The sequence below is a fragment of the Ochlerotatus camptorhynchus genome, unplaced genomic scaffold, assembly GCF_037179485.1.
Source record: "Ochlerotatus camptorhynchus isolate MF236.1 unplaced genomic scaffold, CSIRO-AGI_Acam_v1.1 ptg000185l, whole genome shotgun sequence".
In the NCBI taxonomy this organism is placed as follows: Eukaryota; Metazoa; Arthropoda; class Insecta; order Diptera; family Culicidae; genus Ochlerotatus; species Ochlerotatus camptorhynchus.
The window spans coordinates 4,071,958-4,091,816 of record NW_027040675.1 but is presented as its reverse complement, the minus strand read 5'-3'; the positions used below and the strand labels follow the sequence as shown (position 1 = coordinate 4,091,816).

Sequence of the window (19,859 nt, the reverse complement as noted above, 5' to 3'; positions counted from 1 at the left end):
AACGGCATCCGTTTTTGCTTACTGAGCAGAAGAGCATGGGTTCAATCCTAAGCTTCTTCACAATGAGAAAAGTCGGTTTATTATCACGTTCAAATATGACGAACGCTTGATCAGGATTCGAATTGTTATTCATCGTACAATGGAAGTGTGCTGGTGCAGTCGTCTTCGCAGAAGCCACCGCCAAGATTAAGCGATAATATCAACAACCTGATCGGAAGCTCGACTTTAATTGTTATCAGCACCGTGCCAGCAGGTGGCGAAGGTATTTTTTACTTAACGGTGAGATCAAAAATAATTTCTGTTCGAAAATCGTTTGATCGATAATGTCGATAATATAGAAATGTTCGAGTTTGATTTTTTTAACTGTCACTAAACATGCATAAATTTTTCTTCAAATAACGATTCCTTTATGTTGTATCCGTATGATCTAAAAGACATATCTCAATTGATTGACCACCCAACGATGCAACTCCGTTATTGCCCGATCAGCTGTTATTACACAGGGAACCAATAGACGTTGCTTGGGACTAGAATTCATCCTCAACGTGTAAATACTGCTGATTCAAAACTAGGCAATACCAGCGCCGACCACGTCCGAATGCTTGTAAATAAAGAAGTGGGTACAAATATGTTCACGTTTTAATGAAAGCCGAGAAAACCTCTGCACTTGCACGAAAAATCACTGGGATGGTGGATAAAAAGGTTGGGATTGCAGCAGGATTCGTTTTGGTAAACGATTCTATAGCGCGAAGGAGCTCGGTAGACAAAATCGTTCGCCACTAAGCCCCCGAGCTTCTTATATCACAAATCAATTACGATCAAGTTTCCGTTCAACTTATTGTTATTAGGTTTCGATCCCGGTGACGACGACAACAACTGGTCTTGAGAAGGATTTGATATGGATTTCCGATCAACACGTCTTTATCAGAACTCAAATGTTACCTCTTTTACGTAGCCGTTCCTTCAACCAAATTTCATTACGCTTCATATCATATTATGAAAGAAAGCCGATTTAAAGTATAGCTCTATAATGTACAGGAGCTTGGGATTGAACCCATGATTTTCTTCTCAGCAAGCAAAATCGGTCTCCACAAGGCCACCGAGCTCCTTATTTCATCAATCAATTAGGATTTAGTATTCATGTTCTACGGACTCAACAAAGTCTATGATTCTACGCTTTGCTTTGAGATTTCAAAATACTATAAAATGAAATAACAACTACATATCCTGTATGATATAATGGGCTTCATGAGCTCTGTGTGTTCAAAAAAATGTGGTCGAAGCAACGAACTCTCGTTGAGTCTGAAGAATTTTAAAATCTGATTTCTAAGATTATTTGGATAATATCTGTATGTCTCACATGATGCGATGAGGTCTACCTTTTAGCTTAATGGATTCAAATAATAAGTCAGAATATCGTACAAGACTTCGGTTGAGCCTACAGAAGTTTAAGATGTAAACTTCTGGATGATTTGGAGGGCTTGAATTATTTAGTCATTTCATCTATGTTTCCTCCATTATAAAAGGGGGTCACGAGGCTCTACGAATGCCAACATTTAGTCGAAACATCGTACAATATCTCGGTGAGTCTACTGTACGTCAATATAAGATCTCTAGGACAATTTGGTGAATAGAAAATGTTTTGGTTTCATAACTTCTTATTTCACTTGATGTTGTGAGGTACCGCGAAGCGTCATTGATCCGTATAATAAATCTGGACATCATAGAATACTTTGTTGAGCCTGTAGAACACCACGACCAAATTCTCAGGATAACTTAGAGACTCCAACATATGTTGTCATTACAACTACATATCCCACATGACATTATGGGGTTCCACGAAGCTTTTTTTTTTGGTTCAACAATTTTTATCAAGACCTCGTTGAATCTATAGAACAGCATTATCTGATCTCCAGGACAATTTGGAGAATGGAACATATAGTGTTAGTACAACTTCTCATCTCACTTGACTTGATGCGGTTTCACGAAGATCCATGGATGCAAATAATATGTCAGGACATCACACAAGACTTTGGTTGAGCTTGTAGAACTCCATGATATAAATTCTAGGATGATTTGGGAAATCTGAAATATTTTTTCATTGCAAATATAAATCTCACATGATATAATCAGCTCTAAACAAGTTCAGTGGAGCCGTACATTTAGTCGATACAGCGTGTAAAACTTGATTGAGCATGTAAAACTTCAAGATCAATTTTTCAGGATCTGCCTCGTATATGTTGTTTCTAATTTCATATGATGTGTTTGGGCTCTACGAAGATTTTTGAATACATATCTTTGAATAAAATCTCAAAGGAAATTTATTTAAATCCTTTAAATATAAAAGTCTGAACTTCAGAACAATTTGGACGTCCTAGATAATCTTGTGCAAGTGTGTATAGGTAGGCATCACCTGGAATGGCTACAGAGTTGCTTCAACACAGTTCCCATATTTTTCCTAAGGATCCAGGAAATCCTAAGCATCCAGGAAAGTTCTACGAACTATATAGACGTTTAGCGAGCTTCAGGGAACTGCACTGTACTTTATGATAAGTTCGGCAAACTTATTGCTTCAGGTAACATCTACAAACTTCAGGAAAATTTTGCAAACATCCGGAATGTTTTACGAGCTTCAGGAAAACTCTACAAACATCAACTCCAGGGAACTTATGCAAACTACAGCGAAGTTCTGCGAACTTCAAAGAAGTTCTGATAATTTCAAGGAATCACTTCAAACTTTTGGGGGCGTTCTGCATTTTTTTTTCGGCAAGATCTATGAAGTTAAGCGAAACTCTGAACTTCAGTAAAGATCTGCAAACTTTAAAGGCGTTCTGCGAACTTCAATTCTTCGCAAACTGGAGAACTCATGTAAATTCTACGAACTTCAATAAAGATCTCCAAAGGGAAGGAATATTTAATGAACTTTAGTTTTTGAGTGCCTAAAGTCTAAATTAGCAAAGATTTCAAAATTAAATTAGCTCTAATAACATCATTCTTAATCTTTTTCTGCAAAACAGTAGTTATTCTGGTTTCCGTTGGGGTTACTCTGTGTCGGAACTCGATTTTACGGTTTTGTAATAATTATACACACGGTGAACTTAATATTGCCTCACTCAAATGATGTTATTGGACTAATGGTGGTTATAACGATTGTCCATCATCACATTGAGCATCCCAGAAAAGTTCCGGTGCCCCGGGGAAGTGGCCAATTCTCGACAAGAACCAAAACCCGTCGTGCGACATATCCAACTTCATGATTTTACAAAACTTGGCATGAATGGCCTTATTGACAGTCCACGGTTACTTTAGCCTTCCTGGGCATGTTCCGGTGCCCCCCGAAATGTACCGGTACCTCCGGGGAAGTGGCCAATTCTCAAAAAGAGCCAAAACACGTCTTGCGATATTTCAAACTTCATAATTTTACCAAACACGGCAGGTGGTGGCCTTATTGACAGTCCACGGTCACATTAGCTCTACCGGGCTTGTTCTGGAGCCCACGGAAATGTTCCGATGCCCCAGGAGATGTGGCTAATTCTTGACATGAACCAAAACCCGTCATGCGACATATCAAACTACATAGTGTTTCAATACTCGGCGGGTAATGGATTTATTGACTATCCACGGTCACATTTTCCCTCCGGGAAATATTCCGGTACCTTCGGGAAAGTAGCAGATTTTCGACAAGATACTTACTAACACGTTGCTATCTCCCCTGAATAGATTTTATTTCACGCAATGCATATTTTATAACTGCTACGGTCCAGTGATAAAAATAGTATGTTTAACATTTAGTTTGAAACATATATTCACTACAAAATACATCATGTTACCTCTGGTAACGAGAACTTCTGATTTGATCGTTGCATCTGGCAACGCTTTTTTTTCAATGCAATGCCTTCAACTGGTTGTGATCCAAATAGCACAACTAAGCATGTACAGTGAACTTAATTTACAGAGGAAATTATGGTGTCACGTTTAGAAAATACGTGTATGAAATATTTGGGAGATTTGAGTGACAGTGATGATTGAAGAATATGAAGTTCACAAATATCAGTTCCCCGGCACGTCAAACTGTTAATTCACGTTTGCTGTACTGCAGCATACATGAAATAGAAATTTCAGGAGAAATGGGGCATTAATTTCCGAGATTTGTGTAATTGAAAATTCGAAGTGGAAGTGCATGTATAGCCTACGTGGCGGCCATTTTTGGACTCAACAAGGAAGCACCTTAATATTGTGCTTCCGACTAAAAATCAGAGCGACATTTCTCGCTGGCATCACTGACTGGTCTTCCTATAGAGTTCTCCAGATGCACAAAAGAGTGCGTTACACTGCGCGCTATCTTTTTAAAGTAGTTGTGACATCGCGATACCTTTTTGGTTCTTCTTCTTCTTCATTTTTATATATGAACGTTGGATTTTAGTGTTCGTGAGATTGCGCTTGGAGATCTCTATGTCGCCAATGTCTTTCAACATAGACACTAGTGGACACAAATGGACGATCAAATGCATTGTTTACAAAAGCAGATACGTCTCTTCGAAAAAGTAATCGATAATGAAAGATTTTCATATGAATTAACCAATGCACGGAATTAACTGCCGTGCTTACTAAAAATTATCACATGACGTTATGCTCGCGTAGGTTTAGAAAAAGGCCTATCAACTTTTATTAACAACTTGTTAAGCCCTTTTCGCGCGAACCAAAAAATGGCCTAACGATTTGTTTATAAAAGTTGATAGACTCTTTTCTAAAGTTACGTGAGCATTAAATAATGTGTTCATTTTTAGTAAACACGGCACTGCTCAAACTTCAAATTTTTGTTCGTGAGTTCATTCCGTGAATCGGTCAATTTGACGGATATCGTCTTCACTTTCACTTCCTCGTGAGAAGCTAAATTTAAATATGGACCAACAGGTCTGTGCCATAAAAGAGGAAAGGCTTAATTCATGAAAGTAAACAAATCACTGACAGCAGAGTACTCATTCTGTAGTGCAGCCCGCAACTGCCTTGAGCCAAATGAATTGTTGTTTTATATAGAGCTTTTTGACGTTTAATCGGCGTAAAATGTTGCACCATCTAAACCCTGGGACGGGACTTGACAATAGGGTAGCAATTTCAAGCCAATTTGCTGTCAAATCCGAGCCAGTTTTTGAATGGTCGATTTGACAGTAGCAATTGTGGAAATGGCGTTGACGGCGACTCTGTAGCTCTATACTCCAACTGTAAAATCCATAAGCACACGCCAGACTTCACGCACAGCGGACATAACGGACTTCGTACTATCTTTTCACTCCACTGAAAATTCTCATAAGAAACTGTCAATCTTTGCTAGAAGAGACGATTTTTCAACATCAATAAAAGGACAGAGGGACCACCGACAAACCATCATGAATGACCATAGCAAAAACAATAAAATATCTGACCAAAGCACACTAATGACATCTGGCTGCAGGTTCGTGGGAAATATTATATCTATTCTGAACAAATTATTTTTATCTAGATCAAAAAATCCTATGGTTTTGAGAATTCAGATCACTGTTCATTTAAATCGACCGTTTACGATTTTCGGACATAAGTCAGAATTAAGTGTCATGTCGGTTTGTCGGAGGAGGGATCTCATCAATCTGGCTGACAGTAATGCCGGAATCAATGTTAACGTCAATGACGTTGTTAATTGTTTATATATGCGATAGGAAAGTTGAAAAATTGAGTGCCCTGCGTTTTTTAAGCGATGCATATTGTTGTTTGTTTGTGGTTGTTTTTATTGTGTTGATGTACAAGCTGCTAAACTGCGGTAGAAGCTCCTAATAAAATCCAAATTAAAATAGAAAAAAAATATTTTACATTCCTGGCATCATTGATCAACTCCGTCAAACACCTCGTACCACTTTCTGAATGGCATTCTTCAAGAATATTTAGAAGAGTATTGTCAAGTCCCGTCCCGGTGTAAACCTAAGAGAAGAGGAGTCAATACGGGGGCGAAAACGAACCACTTTTATGTCAAACGCGAACCAGCTCGTGATTGGCCGATTTAAAGTGCGTAAGATAGAGATAGAGATAGACATAGAGATAAAAGAGTAAGCCAGTTGTCTCCTCTTCCTCTTAGGTCTAAACCTAAGATGTTTGAGCAAGAGGGAAACAGATTAGTGGGAAAACAAACCATCCATACATCCAAATGTGCTGGATAGAGAAAGACGATTAAACGTCAAAAAGGTCTATACTTTTGACAACCTGACATTATCATTCACGTCGATAAGCACCAACAATGCCGGCGCCGGTGGTGTAGTGGTAAGCGTGACTGCTTTCTAACACCCCAATGGGTCTGGGTTCAATCCCAGCCGAGGTCGGTGGGATTTTTCTGAGGCATAAAAATCTGTGGTCACGTCTTCCTTCGGAAGGGCCGTTGGTCCCGCCCCATGTGCCATGTGTGTTGAATGGGTGCGATATCCTACGCAGGTGTGGAAGCTGCCTTCCTGCACATTCGATTGCCGTCAATGGATGACAATCGATGTCCGTCGGTGATTGGCACTAGATTGCGGAACAGAGACCGACGTTAAATAAAGGAAAGAAAAAAAAAAAGCACCAACAACCAGTAAGCAGGATCCCGATACCATTTTATCGATTCACATCAGTAGAGCCACTCAGCGGATCGACTATTGGACATCTCACCAACTACCCACCCATCCACCACAGGCCAACAAATCAGATGCAGTAAATCCTGTCATGTGGTTGCATTATGAAGTGGGGTTTGGTTGAAACTTGCCCACAACCGATCATTGTTGGCCGTGGCTAAGCGCATAATCGAGACCATGATTGGTCCCTGATGAGCCCGCTCGAAGCACTACTGAGCCAGCATAATTGTTAGCCACAAAGTTGCAATCGATTGACAGATTGATTCTGGCAACAGTAAGCGCTGTTCGGAGAAGTAATCGATTTGTTTACAAAGCTTTCCACGGGGTTAAAGTTTCTCAAATAGAAATACACCGTTTAGTGCGAGACACACGGCCAATGAGATCAACCCAAATTTGAGTTCAATTTACGCATAAATCGCAAAAAGTGCAGTGAGTAAATTTGCCTCATGCTTTTCCAGGTTTTCCCAGTACTGATTGGATTCTTTCAGTCGATTTGTACTACTCCTATACTGAGTAAAGTTTTCGTAAATTTTCCTCATTTACTGGCAGATTTTTCAGGTTTTCCACAGAAAAGCATGAGGCAAATGTACTCATTACTGAGTTACTGCACTTTTGGCGACTATGAGTGAATAAATTAAAATTTGGGTCGTTCTCTTTCACCGTGTAGAAATAAGAAATAGCTGATAACTTCGTTCACACGGTTCACACGCTATTTCAAAACTACCCAAATTTGGGTAGCATCTACCCAGATCGATCTAAACTGAACCTACCCAAAAATGGGCAAATTATGTTGTGAGTGACAGGATGGCAAATGGACAACATCGACATGAATCCGGTCGACGTTGCTCATATGTCAACTTGTCATTCTCAATATAGTTTACCCATTTTTAGTTAGGTTTAGTTTTGACCGATATGGGTGGATGCTACCCAAATTTGGGTAGTTTTGAATTAGCGTGCAGAACACCTGTTCAAGCTAGATTACCGAAGTGAAGCAATTGGTTAAGTTGTGTTAGTAAAACCCCTGTACGATACAAGCAAATAAGTACGTTACCTGGGAGGGAGAAGCAGATGGCAGACACGGAAATTATATTATAGCTTGTTCTTCATGTCATGAGCATTTGTGCCATTGAAATCAATTCAAAACAGAAATAGCCTGTTTTGCTTTGAGCGTGTAGTGATTGCATGAGATTGTCCAGTGTGCAGTGAAAACATGTACTGTTCTGTTCTGTATTTTATTATGTCACTAAATATTTTGACAAACACCTTGGTTAATGGTATCTCTCAATATTGATTTGAATATATTCAATGAATGAATTTAAAAAACGATGTCCCATTGAATAAAATAGCTGGGAACGACCGTTTGTCACAAACTAAATTACGCAAGATTCCAATACCACCTTGTGTATTCTTGTTCAACTGTAAGAAAAGCATAATAAAACCAACCGATAGAAACTAACGATTTAAAATAGGCTCACTACTTGACTAGCCTATTGGTCCCAAGCAAATCGATTTACGTACCCCATTCTAGTCGAAATTCTAGTACTACACTATGTTTATTTTTATTCGCTATGAAAGTTTGACAGATAAAATGAGGTTTTCTTGGAGTTTCCTATGTTTCGAGGGGTGCATCGATTAGCTTGGGACCGAAGATAGTACCAGAGCTGAGCCAAAAAGTTGAGCACGTTTCTTCGGGACCTTCTTGTCTTAGAGATACCTCTATGATTAAACTGCTTAGCTCCCAATGACAGTTCGTGACAGCTTGATTCTGGCTCCTTTTGACGTTAATATTTTTCGAGTCTGCTTCCCATGCCATTTGAGTTTATGTTGAAACCATAAATCAAGCTGAACAATGCATTAGGTCCTAAGTAACATTGATCGATTCTCTTCATCGACTTTGTCTTTCGTTAATAACTTGGGTACAGAACAGTTTCTTGTCGTGTCCGCCGTATAAGAAGCTAGATAATAGCTTCTTTCGTCGATCTGTGTGCTGAAAATAGCAGAGAATACCTTAACATGGCCGTGAAGATGTACAGAGACAATCGACGAAGAGAATCCGTCAATGTTACATAGGACCTAATACATTGATCAGCTGGAAATATTTCACGATCTGCTACACACGCTATTTAAAATCTACCCAAATTTGGGTAGAATCCACTGAGAACAGTCAAAACCGAACCTACCCAAAAATGGGTAAACTATGACAAATGGAAAACATAGACATAAATCCGATCGACTTTGTTCATTTGTCAACGTCACTCCCAACATAGTTTACCCATTTTTGGGTTGGTTCAGCTTTGACCGATCTGGGTGGATTCTACCCAAATTTGGGTAGTTTTGAAAAAGCGTGTACTTATCTCTGTATCTCATTGGTTTCGGGATAAGAGGAAGAGGAGACAACTGGCTTCTTTTTGTCTGTGACGTGTTCTTCTTTTCTCGCGGAAACGACCGCGAAAACTATTTCACTCAAAATCAGCGAATCCAAACACATAAAGCAACCAACGATACAGACAAAACGGTTGCTACGACTACCATGACAAACTCGCTCTGTAACAAAGCTCGATCCGAGTGGTAGAAGGATAATGATATATTGCTTGCCTGCTTTGTTGCAATATACACGGATGAGGACATAGCTTGATATGAATCGGGAAAAGACATAACAAAAAAAATCCCATTAACACACGTGTATCATCTTCGGCTTTACTTCGTGAAGCAGCTTGCCAACAATTTGCTCGTTTCCTTCTACCGCCCCGAATGAGTCGGGTCGCACGAGCTGCTTGTCATGAAAAAGAACGGTGAAGATTATATCATTATTGTTTTCAACTTCTGACATAGCGTTATTATTCGGTTCGTTGATCGCTTGTTATTTTGTCATTTGGAGATATTTTTGATTCCTTGCTCAAAATACATGAAAATAGATTTCCTGTTTTTAAAATTCTTGCATATCTATACGTTCGCCCGACCAATCAGGCGCTGGTTTGCGTTTTGATAGAAAATTGGTTCATCAAATACCCCATATTGTCTCCTCTTCCTCTTAGGTTTCGTATGGCTTCTGACAGGACTCATCAATAGAGCTTTTTGACGTTTAATCGGCGCACACTACTGCACCATTTAAATCGAACGAGTGCGAACAAGAGGGAAACAGTTTAGTGGGAAAACAAACCGTCCATTCATCAATGTGTGCTAGAAGAGAAAGACGATTAAACGTCAAAAAGGTCTATAGAGGGCGAGCCACCTTCGATCTTATGGAGCTGATGGAAAATCGACTTTAGAATGTATGGAGAAATGCTTTTTTTTATTATTTATATCGATAGTGGTGCACTTTGTTCGATATATTATTTCCACATAATATTGCTATTACTACAAGGAACAATATATAGAAATTTGGTCATCTCTATTCAGCAAAACTGGTTTCTTTACCACTGGCGAAATCTCTTGGTTTTGATGGATGAAAGTAGTACACATTTAGGTGTTTCATGCTGCTTCTGACAGCACTCACCACCAGTGCACTATGGGCAAAAATGGGTCCAAAATTACCCAAAATTCAATATATCAACAGCACGCTGAATTCCGGCTATGACAAACGACTTTTCCGAAGGGAAATCGTCCGGGGAATCGATTGCACGTAGTCCCATAGACCGGAGAGCCTTGTAGGTATGTGTTTTGGACCATTTTACCCCATTTTCCCTTACTTTTTGGAGGAAATGATTTTCACAGCTCTATTTTTCGTAAAACATAAGCACTTTATGCATGGTTTTAGAATACTATGTATTTAAACAACAGTTCATGAGATATTAGGCGAATACGGGGTACACTTTATATGGGAGTAAGGGGTAAAAGTGAACCCTCGCTAAATTTATTTTAATTCATAAAAATGTTGAACGATGCGATTGTTTGAATGACTCCAAAGGTTGCCTGCAATAATAAGATTTTTTTTTTCAAATTTTTAAGATTAATTGGGGTTAAATAAGTTTTAATTTACTGCTATCTGTTTTAAAAGAGTTTTCACTTTTTTTGTCTGTATACAGCAAAACGCTATAGTGGTTCTCAGAATTTTGAAAAAATTGGTAGTTTTGTTCCTTATCGCAACATATTAGACCCGTATTTTTTATTTTGTCATTAGGGTGTTTATTTATATATTAAGGCGGTTAAAAAAAATTTTTTTTTTCGATATTTTTCAAAAATTTATAACTTTTGAACTGTTTGGCCGATGACGGAACTCAAAATACCAAATGAAAGTTAATTAAAAGTATTTTTCAGAAAAAAATATGATGATATTAAAAAAAAATGATTTTGTATTTAAAAAACATTGATTGTATTTTCACTTTTACCCCTTACTCCCCTATAAAGTGTACCCCGTATTTCCCTAATATCTCATGAACTGTTGTTTAAAGACATAGTATTCTAAAACCATGCATAAAGTGCTTATGTTTTACGAAAAATAGAGCTGTGAAAATCATTTCCTCCAAAAAGTAAGGGAAAATGGTGTAAAATGGTCCAAAACACATACCTACAAGGCTCTCCGGTGAATGGGACCACGTGCAATCGATTCCCCGGACGATTTCCCTTTGGAAAAGTTGTTATTCATGGCCGAAATTCAGCGTGCTGTTGAGATATTGAATTTTGGGTAATTTTGGACCCATTTTTGCCCATAGTGCAGTGGGTGATCAGCCTTCAATCGAAATCGGTAGAGAATCGATTTAAGAATGTATTCACTTTTAATAAAAAATATCATGGTGCAATATGTCCGATATATTATTTCTACATAAAAATCACTAAAAAGAACAACATATAGAAATTTTCTCACCGCTAAAAGCAAAGTTTGAAGAGAAATCGACGGTTTTTCGAAAATCTTCATATCGCAAAACTGGTTCATCCACCACTACTGGCGAGGCGACATCTGTCGGATTTGATGGTGGAAACCTTTACTCAATTCAAGAAATGTTGATCTCAATGAGACCCATTTGTCATGACTTACTTAGTTCCTTTCTCTCTTTCTCTGTTAGCACAGTTCCTAAAATAGACCGTAGAGGGCGTAGATTAGTTCGGGGAACTTTCGATAACCTTTTTTACAAGTAGAGTAGAATTACGTTTCGAACCAACAAACCACAAGTTTTGTGCACTAACGTTGTTTTCTTTTTCTTTTCGGTTCATTCTGTGTTTCTTTCTTCTGTTTCATTTCTGATTTATTGATGAAAACAATTAACAATTCACCACCACCACCACCACAAAAACCACAATCGAAATGCAACACAAAATCACTTTCTTCGTCGGCACCCGCTTCCGAATGGATTCTAGCAGGACAGCACGCACCTTCCCTACCACCACCACCACCACCATCACCAGCACAACTACAGTCACAAAGTGCCCGGCGGCCCACGGCCAACGACGCTGGCTGGCATCGCCACCGCCACTACCAGGACGGCACGTGACGCACAATTTTCCGGCGTCTATCCGCCCAACTACGACCTGGTGCACAACTGCATCCGGACACTGCCCACTGCCCACGGCGACGACGCCGACAACAGCAAGGTGAATGCATTATGCACCCTCACCCACACTTCCTTGCAAATATCCAATATAACACTTGCCTTACAGTAGACTCTTGCTAGACAGAACTTCTGAATTTCGTTTTCCGACCGGTTTTGTAATGGTGCTTGAATTTCCTGTTCAGAGTTCCTATCTCTTTCTCTCTCTCTTTCTCTTGTACGTAGCGTATCTTCATAGGCCAATATTGATATAACCAGCTACTTTATGTGCCTTTCGAGGAGTGCTTGCAGGCTGATGTTCATGCCTGTACCTCGATGTAACGTAACTGTCACTTTTGACTTCCATCGTCAATATTTCGCTAATAACAATTGGATCGTACAAATTAGTAATACCATTACTTTGCTTCTTTGAACGATCGTTTACGAAAAATCAACGATGGAAGTCAAAAGTGACCGTTACGTTGTATCGAGGTTTACCTGTAATCCGATTGTACAGTTTTGTGTTGCTTGTTTTAAACTCTTTATAAGCTTTTGATTTCATTTCAAGTCATGTTTTATTATGAAAAAAAAATCAAACTTTGGTTTCCGTTGTGTTAGACTAGTTTGCGTTACTAAAATCTAGTAGAATAGAATGTACAAAGATATGACTTGATTAAATATCGTATTGTACTTATTTATATAAAAATTTCATAGCATTCTTGAAGTTCAACATACCGGAATCCCCGCATAGCACGGTGTGTGGAGCAGTCCATCCATCGGGTGTCCTCCAACCAATTGAGCTGACACTTTTTTGTGATTAGTGTAAATTATAAACTATTCACCTACTCCATCCTCAATCGGTTGGAGGATAGCCGATAAATAGCGGTGCATTTATCGGAGGATTCCAATAGTGCGCATAATATAAAACACTCTAGTAAAAGTATGGACGGCAGTCACCACAAAACTGATTAAAAAGTTGTTCCAATCGAGTAAAGCAGTGTATTCGAACAACTTTTGACAGACGTCAACACATTTACTTAGATGACTTAAGCTTAATAGCGAAGACAACATATCAAGAAGACTGGCAGCTTTGCCTGATTCCAAGCGACAGACGCCAACAATTAATACGAAACTATCGATTTGAAATTGGCTCACTACTTGACTAGCCTATTGGTCCCAAGCAAATCGATTAACGTACCCCATTCTAGTCAAAATTATAATACTACACAGTGTTTGTTTTGATTCGCTATGAAAGTTTGACAGATAAAATGAGGGGTTATTGGATTTTCCTATGTTTCGAGGGGTGAATAGATTAGCTTGGGACCGAAGAGAGTACCAGAGCTGAGGCAAAAAGTTGAGCACGTTTCTTCGGGACCTACTAGTCTTAGAGTTACCTCTATGGTAACACTGCGCTCGAGCGAAGCGCATACAAAAAATGAGCAAATACACAAACCTTTCTTCTGAGGATGGAACCTTTGCTATTCAATTCTAAAGGAGCATTTACCTTTGAGCGGCAGATGACGCGATTGTGCCTGTCTCATACCGGTTGTATGAGAAACAGGAAGAGTTGCCAGTCTTCTTGATATGTTGTCTTCGTTAATAGGGCCCACGCTAATGAGCAGTTCTAGGCCAAATAGCGAAAAAATTAATAAATTTTAGATGTTACCTCTGAGAATTCCATGAAACTTCGCATAATTGTTCGCTAGAGCCAATGGACCAAATTAACGCTCTAAATCAGCCATTTTTGTCAAATTGCGTCGATGTTTTTCAACAAATCATAGCACGAAAGCAGCTCATCGAGTCGAAATGACTTCTGATACAAGGTTCTAGGAAACTGTATTGCCTTTGCCGATGAACATTTCAAATCTCAATGAACATTTCAAAAGGTCCTATCTGCTTTGATCGATTCTCTTCATCGACTTTCTCTTATGATAACCACGCCTACGCAAACATATTTTGTGCTCTTTTTGCCACACAGTTTGATAGCAGAAGTTATTGTCTTGCGCTTAGAACTTTGAACACAGCAAGGAATGCTTTTGAAATTGAGTTATTAACGAAAGAGATAGTCGATGAAGAGAATCGATCAACGCAAATAGGACCTTTTGAAATGTTTATCTAGAATGGTCCTATATGCTTTGATCGATTCTCTTCATCGACTTTCTCTGTTGATAACCACTGCTATGTAAACAGATTTTGCGCTAATTTTACCACACAGCTTGGTAAAAGAGGTTCTTATCTAGCGTCCAGAACATCAAATACAATAGGGAAATGTTTTGCAGCTGAATTATTAACGAAAGAGAAAGTCGATGAAGAGAATCGACCAATGCAGGTAGGACGTTTTGAAATGTTCATCTAGAATTTATTTATTCTCCCACTATGTAGCGCTAGTGTGTATGTGAACATTTTGCATATGCTGTACCTTGAGATCCTGACCCATCTAGGAGGTTGCTGTCTTGGGCAAAGTTGTTCAGGTGACAAAGACCTGTTGGATCATCCAGAGCATCTCGTTGGTAACCATGAACGAATCATCCATGTGGACATGCTCATCGTCATCTTCACCAAAGACATCATCCAAAATTAAACTGTGACGAATTGATTTCCTCCGTCATCCATTCCGTCTCCAGTATGGATGGTGATTCGAGTTTTGGGATTCTTGTTCAACAGCAATTCTTCGTAGGATTGCATGATTTTCTCAACGTCCACGAATGGGTTCTCGAAGAACATCAACACATACAGTTTCACACCGAGAGCCCACATTTCTAGTTCTAGGCTGGGTTGCCTGCCAACACTTCCGGACTCCAGTACTCGGTCGTGTCGTAGAAGGTAGAAAAAAGTTGCCCTTCCTGTACGAAGGTCGCCGATCCGAGGTCAATCCGCTTGATATGGAAATTATGATCGATGATAACGTTCTCGTCTTTGATGTCCCGGTGCAGAAACCTAGTGCAGGAAAGCAACCGCATTAGCAATCTGTCATCACGGATACGGATAAACTCGAACAGATCCATCCCGGAGCCGTGGAATTCCATCACAACCTGGAAGAACCTGTAGTTCTCGAACCTGTTTTTCTCATGCGTCAACACAACACTGGTACACTTCCATCGGAATTTCCCGCTTCTCCTCGGTCTTAATCATAAACTGCGGCACGAGCTTCTCCTTCAGTATTAATTTCGATATCACCAGCAACCTATCCGAGTTCCGATAGCTTAGCTTTACATACCCGTACGCGCTCTTCCCGATGTTCCTCACCAGTGTGTAATATTTGCTGTACTCTCCGTTGATTAAATCTTCATCACACTGGAACATACGGGAGACGGAACTGGGCCGATTCGAGTGCTTCACAGCAGCAGTATTCTCAACCAGTGGAAACTAACGATTTTAAATTGGCTCACTATTTGACTAGCCTATTGGTCCCAAGCAAATCGATTAACGTACCCCATTCTAGTCAAAATTCTATATGTTTATTTTGATTCACTATGCAAGTTTGACAGATAAAATGAGGGGTTCGTGGATTTTCCTATGTTTCGAGGGGTGCTTCGATTAGCTTGGGACCGAAGATAGTACATGAGCTGAGCCAAAAAGTTGAGCACGTTTCTTCGGGACTTTCTGGTCTTAGAGTTACCTCTATGGTATTCTTGTTGGTCTGCCCAAACGAATTGTCCACCATACTGGTCACACTGTTGAACGTCAACGTAAGATTCTGATACTTATCTTCATCCTCCAGGTTGTTACTTATCCTCAGCCTCCGATGCAGTAGACCTTCCTCCCGCAGGGAAGCGTCTGATTCAAAATGGTGTACTGTATGTCGATCACGTTGCCGTCGTAGTGAATCGCCTCCCGGACGTACTTCCCATCCGAATAGATCGACCTGCGTGGTGCCCACGGAATCGGAAGCTTTCCAACGGTCGAATGTCGTTTCTGTTGATCTGACCTTTACGTGACCACACAGAAAAAAAAAAGTTGTTGAATATTACATCCAAACTGATGCAACCAGGTCAATCCATCGGTTGTGTAATATAACGTTGTACGATGTACATCGATTTTGCGAACAAAATTACATCCATTGATGTAAAGGGTGATACGGTCAAAATTTGGTCAATATCAACTTGACGTATTTCTTTCAATTTTGCATTTAAAAAACCTGAACACCCCTCATTTTGAAGGTGTGTGTGTGTGTAGAATGTTGCTCCTATTTTGATTTTGGAATTCACTCTTCAGTTGTCAAAATGCCGTCCAAGCAAGAAGAGCAGCGTATCAAAATTTTGCTCGCGCTTCGCGAAAACCCGAGCTACTCGCACGCAAAGTTGGCAAAATCGCTAAAAGTTGCCAAATCAACCGTTACAAATGTAATTAAAGTGTTTGGGGAACGTTTGTCGACAGCCAGGAAGTCTGGATCGGGGGGAAATCGAAAACCGGAAGCCGCAAAGAGAGTTGCCGGTAGTTTCAAGCGAAACCCTAACCTCTCTCTCCGAGATGCCGCAAATAAGCTGGGTGTATCGTCTACAACCGTGCATCGAGCCAAAAAACGAGCCGGACTATCGACTTACAAGAAGGTAGTGACTCCAAATCGCGATGATAAACAAAATACGACGGCCAAAGCGCGATCCCGGAGGCTGTACACGACGATGCTGACGAAGTTTGACTGCGTGGTAATGGACGACGAAACCTACGTCAAAGCCGACTACAAGCAGCTTCCGGGACAGGAGTTTTATACGGCAAAAGGAAGGGGAAAGGTAGCAGATGTTTTCAAGCACATGAAACTGTCAAAGTTCGCAAAGAAATATCTGGTTTGGCAAGCCATCTGTACCTGTGGCTTGAAAAGCAGCATTTTCATAGCTTCCGGGACTGTCAACCAAGAAATTTACGTGAAAGAGTGTTTGAATAAACGTCTGCTGCCTTTCCTGAAGAAACACGGTTGTTCCGTACTGTTTTGGCCGGATTTGGCATCTTGCCATTACGGTAAAAAGGCCATGGAGTGGTACGCCGCCAACAACGTGCAGGTGGTTCCCAAGGACAAGAACCCTCCCAACACGCCAGAGCTCCGCCCAATTGAGAAATACTGGGCTATTGTCAAGCGGAACCTAAAGAAGACCAAAAAAACTGCTAAGGGCGAGCAGCAGTTCAAGGCAAACTGGCTTTCTGCGGCGAAGAAGGTGGACAAGGTGGCTGTACAAAATCTGATGGGAGGGGTCAAGCGTAAGGCCCCGGCAATTCGGATTTGGAAAAGCGGAAGCCTAACTGAATATTTTTCCTGAATTTTATACTAATTGAACTTGAAAAAGAAATTTAATTTGATTTTTTAAATAAACGATTTCACCGATTTACACGCGTTTTCCCTTGACCAAATTTTGACCGTATCACCCTTTAGAGTATGATCCGAGCCGTGACAGTTTAGCCAACAGCACATTGTGATCGATCTTGTCGAAAGCCGCCTTCAGGTCAGTATAGATGACATCAACTTGAGCCTTGCTTTCTATAGCAGTTATGCAAGTGTTGGTGACGCTTAGTAGATTCGTCGTGACCGATCTTCCAGGCATAAAACCTTGTTGAACGGTAGAAATATAGCTGTGCGACTGGCGTAGAATCATATCGCTGACAATTATTTCAAACAGCTTTGACGCAGCTGATAAGCTCGTTATTCCTCTGTTGTTCCTGACCTTTTTCTTGTCACCATTTTTGAAGACGGGAAACATAAATGACTGCTTCCATACCTCAGGAAAAACCCCTTCATCGAGTGACCGGGTGAAAATTGCAGACAGTGGCTCAGCTAAGTCAACAGCACAGCGGCAAAACAAAATCGATGGTACACCGTCGGGACCAGCAGAAAGCGAACTTTTCAACTTTTTGGCAGCAGATATGATCATTACAGGAGTAACTACGAATGTCGACAGACTAATGAAGTCCATGGGAATGTCTAAAGCAGCAGACTCAGCTTCGATTTCAGAGGCAGGAGTTTGGTCAAACACAGAAGCAAAAAATCTGGCAAACAGTTCGCAGCTTTCAGTAGAAGATTTCACTTCGACGTCGTCAAAAATCACGTTGCTCGGTACAGATGAACTATTCCGCTTACTATTGACGAACTTCCAAACGCTTTTTGGATTTCTCCGAAGATTAGTCTGCACTCTCATGACATGAGCCTTGTACAAAGCTGAATTCAAATTGAGATACGCCTTACTAGCACGTTGGAATCCAAGCTTGCTGTCAGACGACTGTAGAGCACGATGCTTACGTTGTTTGGCATTTTTCTCACGTTTCAACTTTCGCAGCAGTGGCGTACTCCAGGCAGGCGAAAATGGACGTCTTGTGGGTGGAACATTCCTCTGCAACCACTGTTGAATAATAGAGCAGAAGTTTGAAGCCATTTCATTAACATCCTCACAATTCAGACAAGCCCAGTCAATCGTAGAAGGGTACTCACGAAGCATGCCGTAGTCAATCTTGCCAAAATCAAGAGTAGGCTCACAGTCAGCATGGTGCGGATCATCAACCTGGCACCTGGCTTGAACGGGAAGAAACATTTCCAGCGGAGGATGGTGCAAATCTATAGGCAACAGTGCAACAGTAGCCTCATTTACGGTTACCCCACGAACAAAACACTAGATCAAGCGTTCGATCAGAATGGTTACGAATCCAGTTAGCTTGATACAAATTCAAAAAATCCACTCCATCAATCAAAGCAGCACTTACTGGAGGTACAGTTGACGTTGCAGCCAGAAACACCTCGCCGTCTGCATTCTGCAACCACTGTAGGCGGGGCTGGTTGTAATCACCACATATCAGCACCTGGTCATCAAACGAAGCGCTGTCACACAGTTCACGAACGGAGGCCACATGTTCATCTATCAGCTCTGCATCACGGCTACGGTCAGGAGGGATGTACACAGCACCAATCAGCAAACGATTACGACCAATAACAGCATCAACAAACACCTGTTCCAATCTTTCACCGTGGCGCGTCACCGTGAACTTGAGTACAACGGTAACGGTGATGGACTGCAATCAGTACACCTCCGAAGCTCGATTTTTTTAAGCAACCTAAGGAATTTTCAAAACTATTAAAATATAATTTGTTTCTCGAAACAAGAAGGACATTGCAACATGCAAAAAAACTTGCTTATAACGGAGTATTTAGGTTTCGAGATTTTAGACCACCCAAACGGCAATATCAAACCACTTAGCGATCTAGAACAAAATTCAAATTTCAGCTAGAATTATGCGCTATTTGCTGAACAACTCAAAACTATCAAAAAATGTATCGAGAGTGTCCTAAAACCCTGTATTGTTTAGACATTTTTAGGCATTTGAGTAGTCGAGTGAGCAGTCGATCGGATCGGTCAGATTCTCTATTAGCTCCAGAGCCTCACACGATAAATTAATTGCATTAGTTGGTTTTCCTTTTTGTTATGACGGGTAACCTCGATAGTGCGAGATTGATTGTTCGGTTGGTCCAATGATCCAGGTTTTTGTTAACGCGAGTGTGATTTTTGTTCGAACTGGTGTGGGGCGTTCTTGGAAAAAAAAATTTCGCGATCAGACGTGCAAATTCTGGACTAGGCCGTTATGAAAGTGCCAGCTAAATTATGATTATCGGGTTGCGTCTACAGTGGTGATTTGGAAGTTGTTTTGGTAATTTAAAAGCTGGTTACTAACTAGTTTTCCTTATGTGCACCCCCACTCAGCCTCAAATCCATGCGCTGCTTTTAAATAGAACCAACAATTGTGTGTTGGAACTTCCTCGAAAGTTCCTAGTATTAATTGGTGGAAC

The 19,859-nt window shown here is 40.4% G+C and overlaps 1 protein-coding gene across 12 annotated transcripts in view; it reads left to right on the top strand.

Annotated features, from left to right (window-relative positions):
* Nrx-1 (Neurexin 1) overlaps positions 1-19,859 on the top strand; it is a 559,574-nt gene that overhangs the window by 196,876 nt on the left and 342,839 nt on the right. For 10 of the 12 annotated variants that reach the window (XM_065223155.1, XM_065223149.1, XM_065223152.1 and 7 more), the window contains one exon: positions 11,928-12,161. The exons of 1 other annotated variant lie outside the window; for it this stretch is intronic. In XM_065223155.1, coding sequence (XP_065079227.1) covers positions 11,928-12,161 — 234 coding nt within the window. The remainder of the gene's footprint in view (positions 1-11,927; positions 12,162-19,859) is intronic. One more of the 12 variants, XM_065223154.1, reaches the window with a different exon arrangement.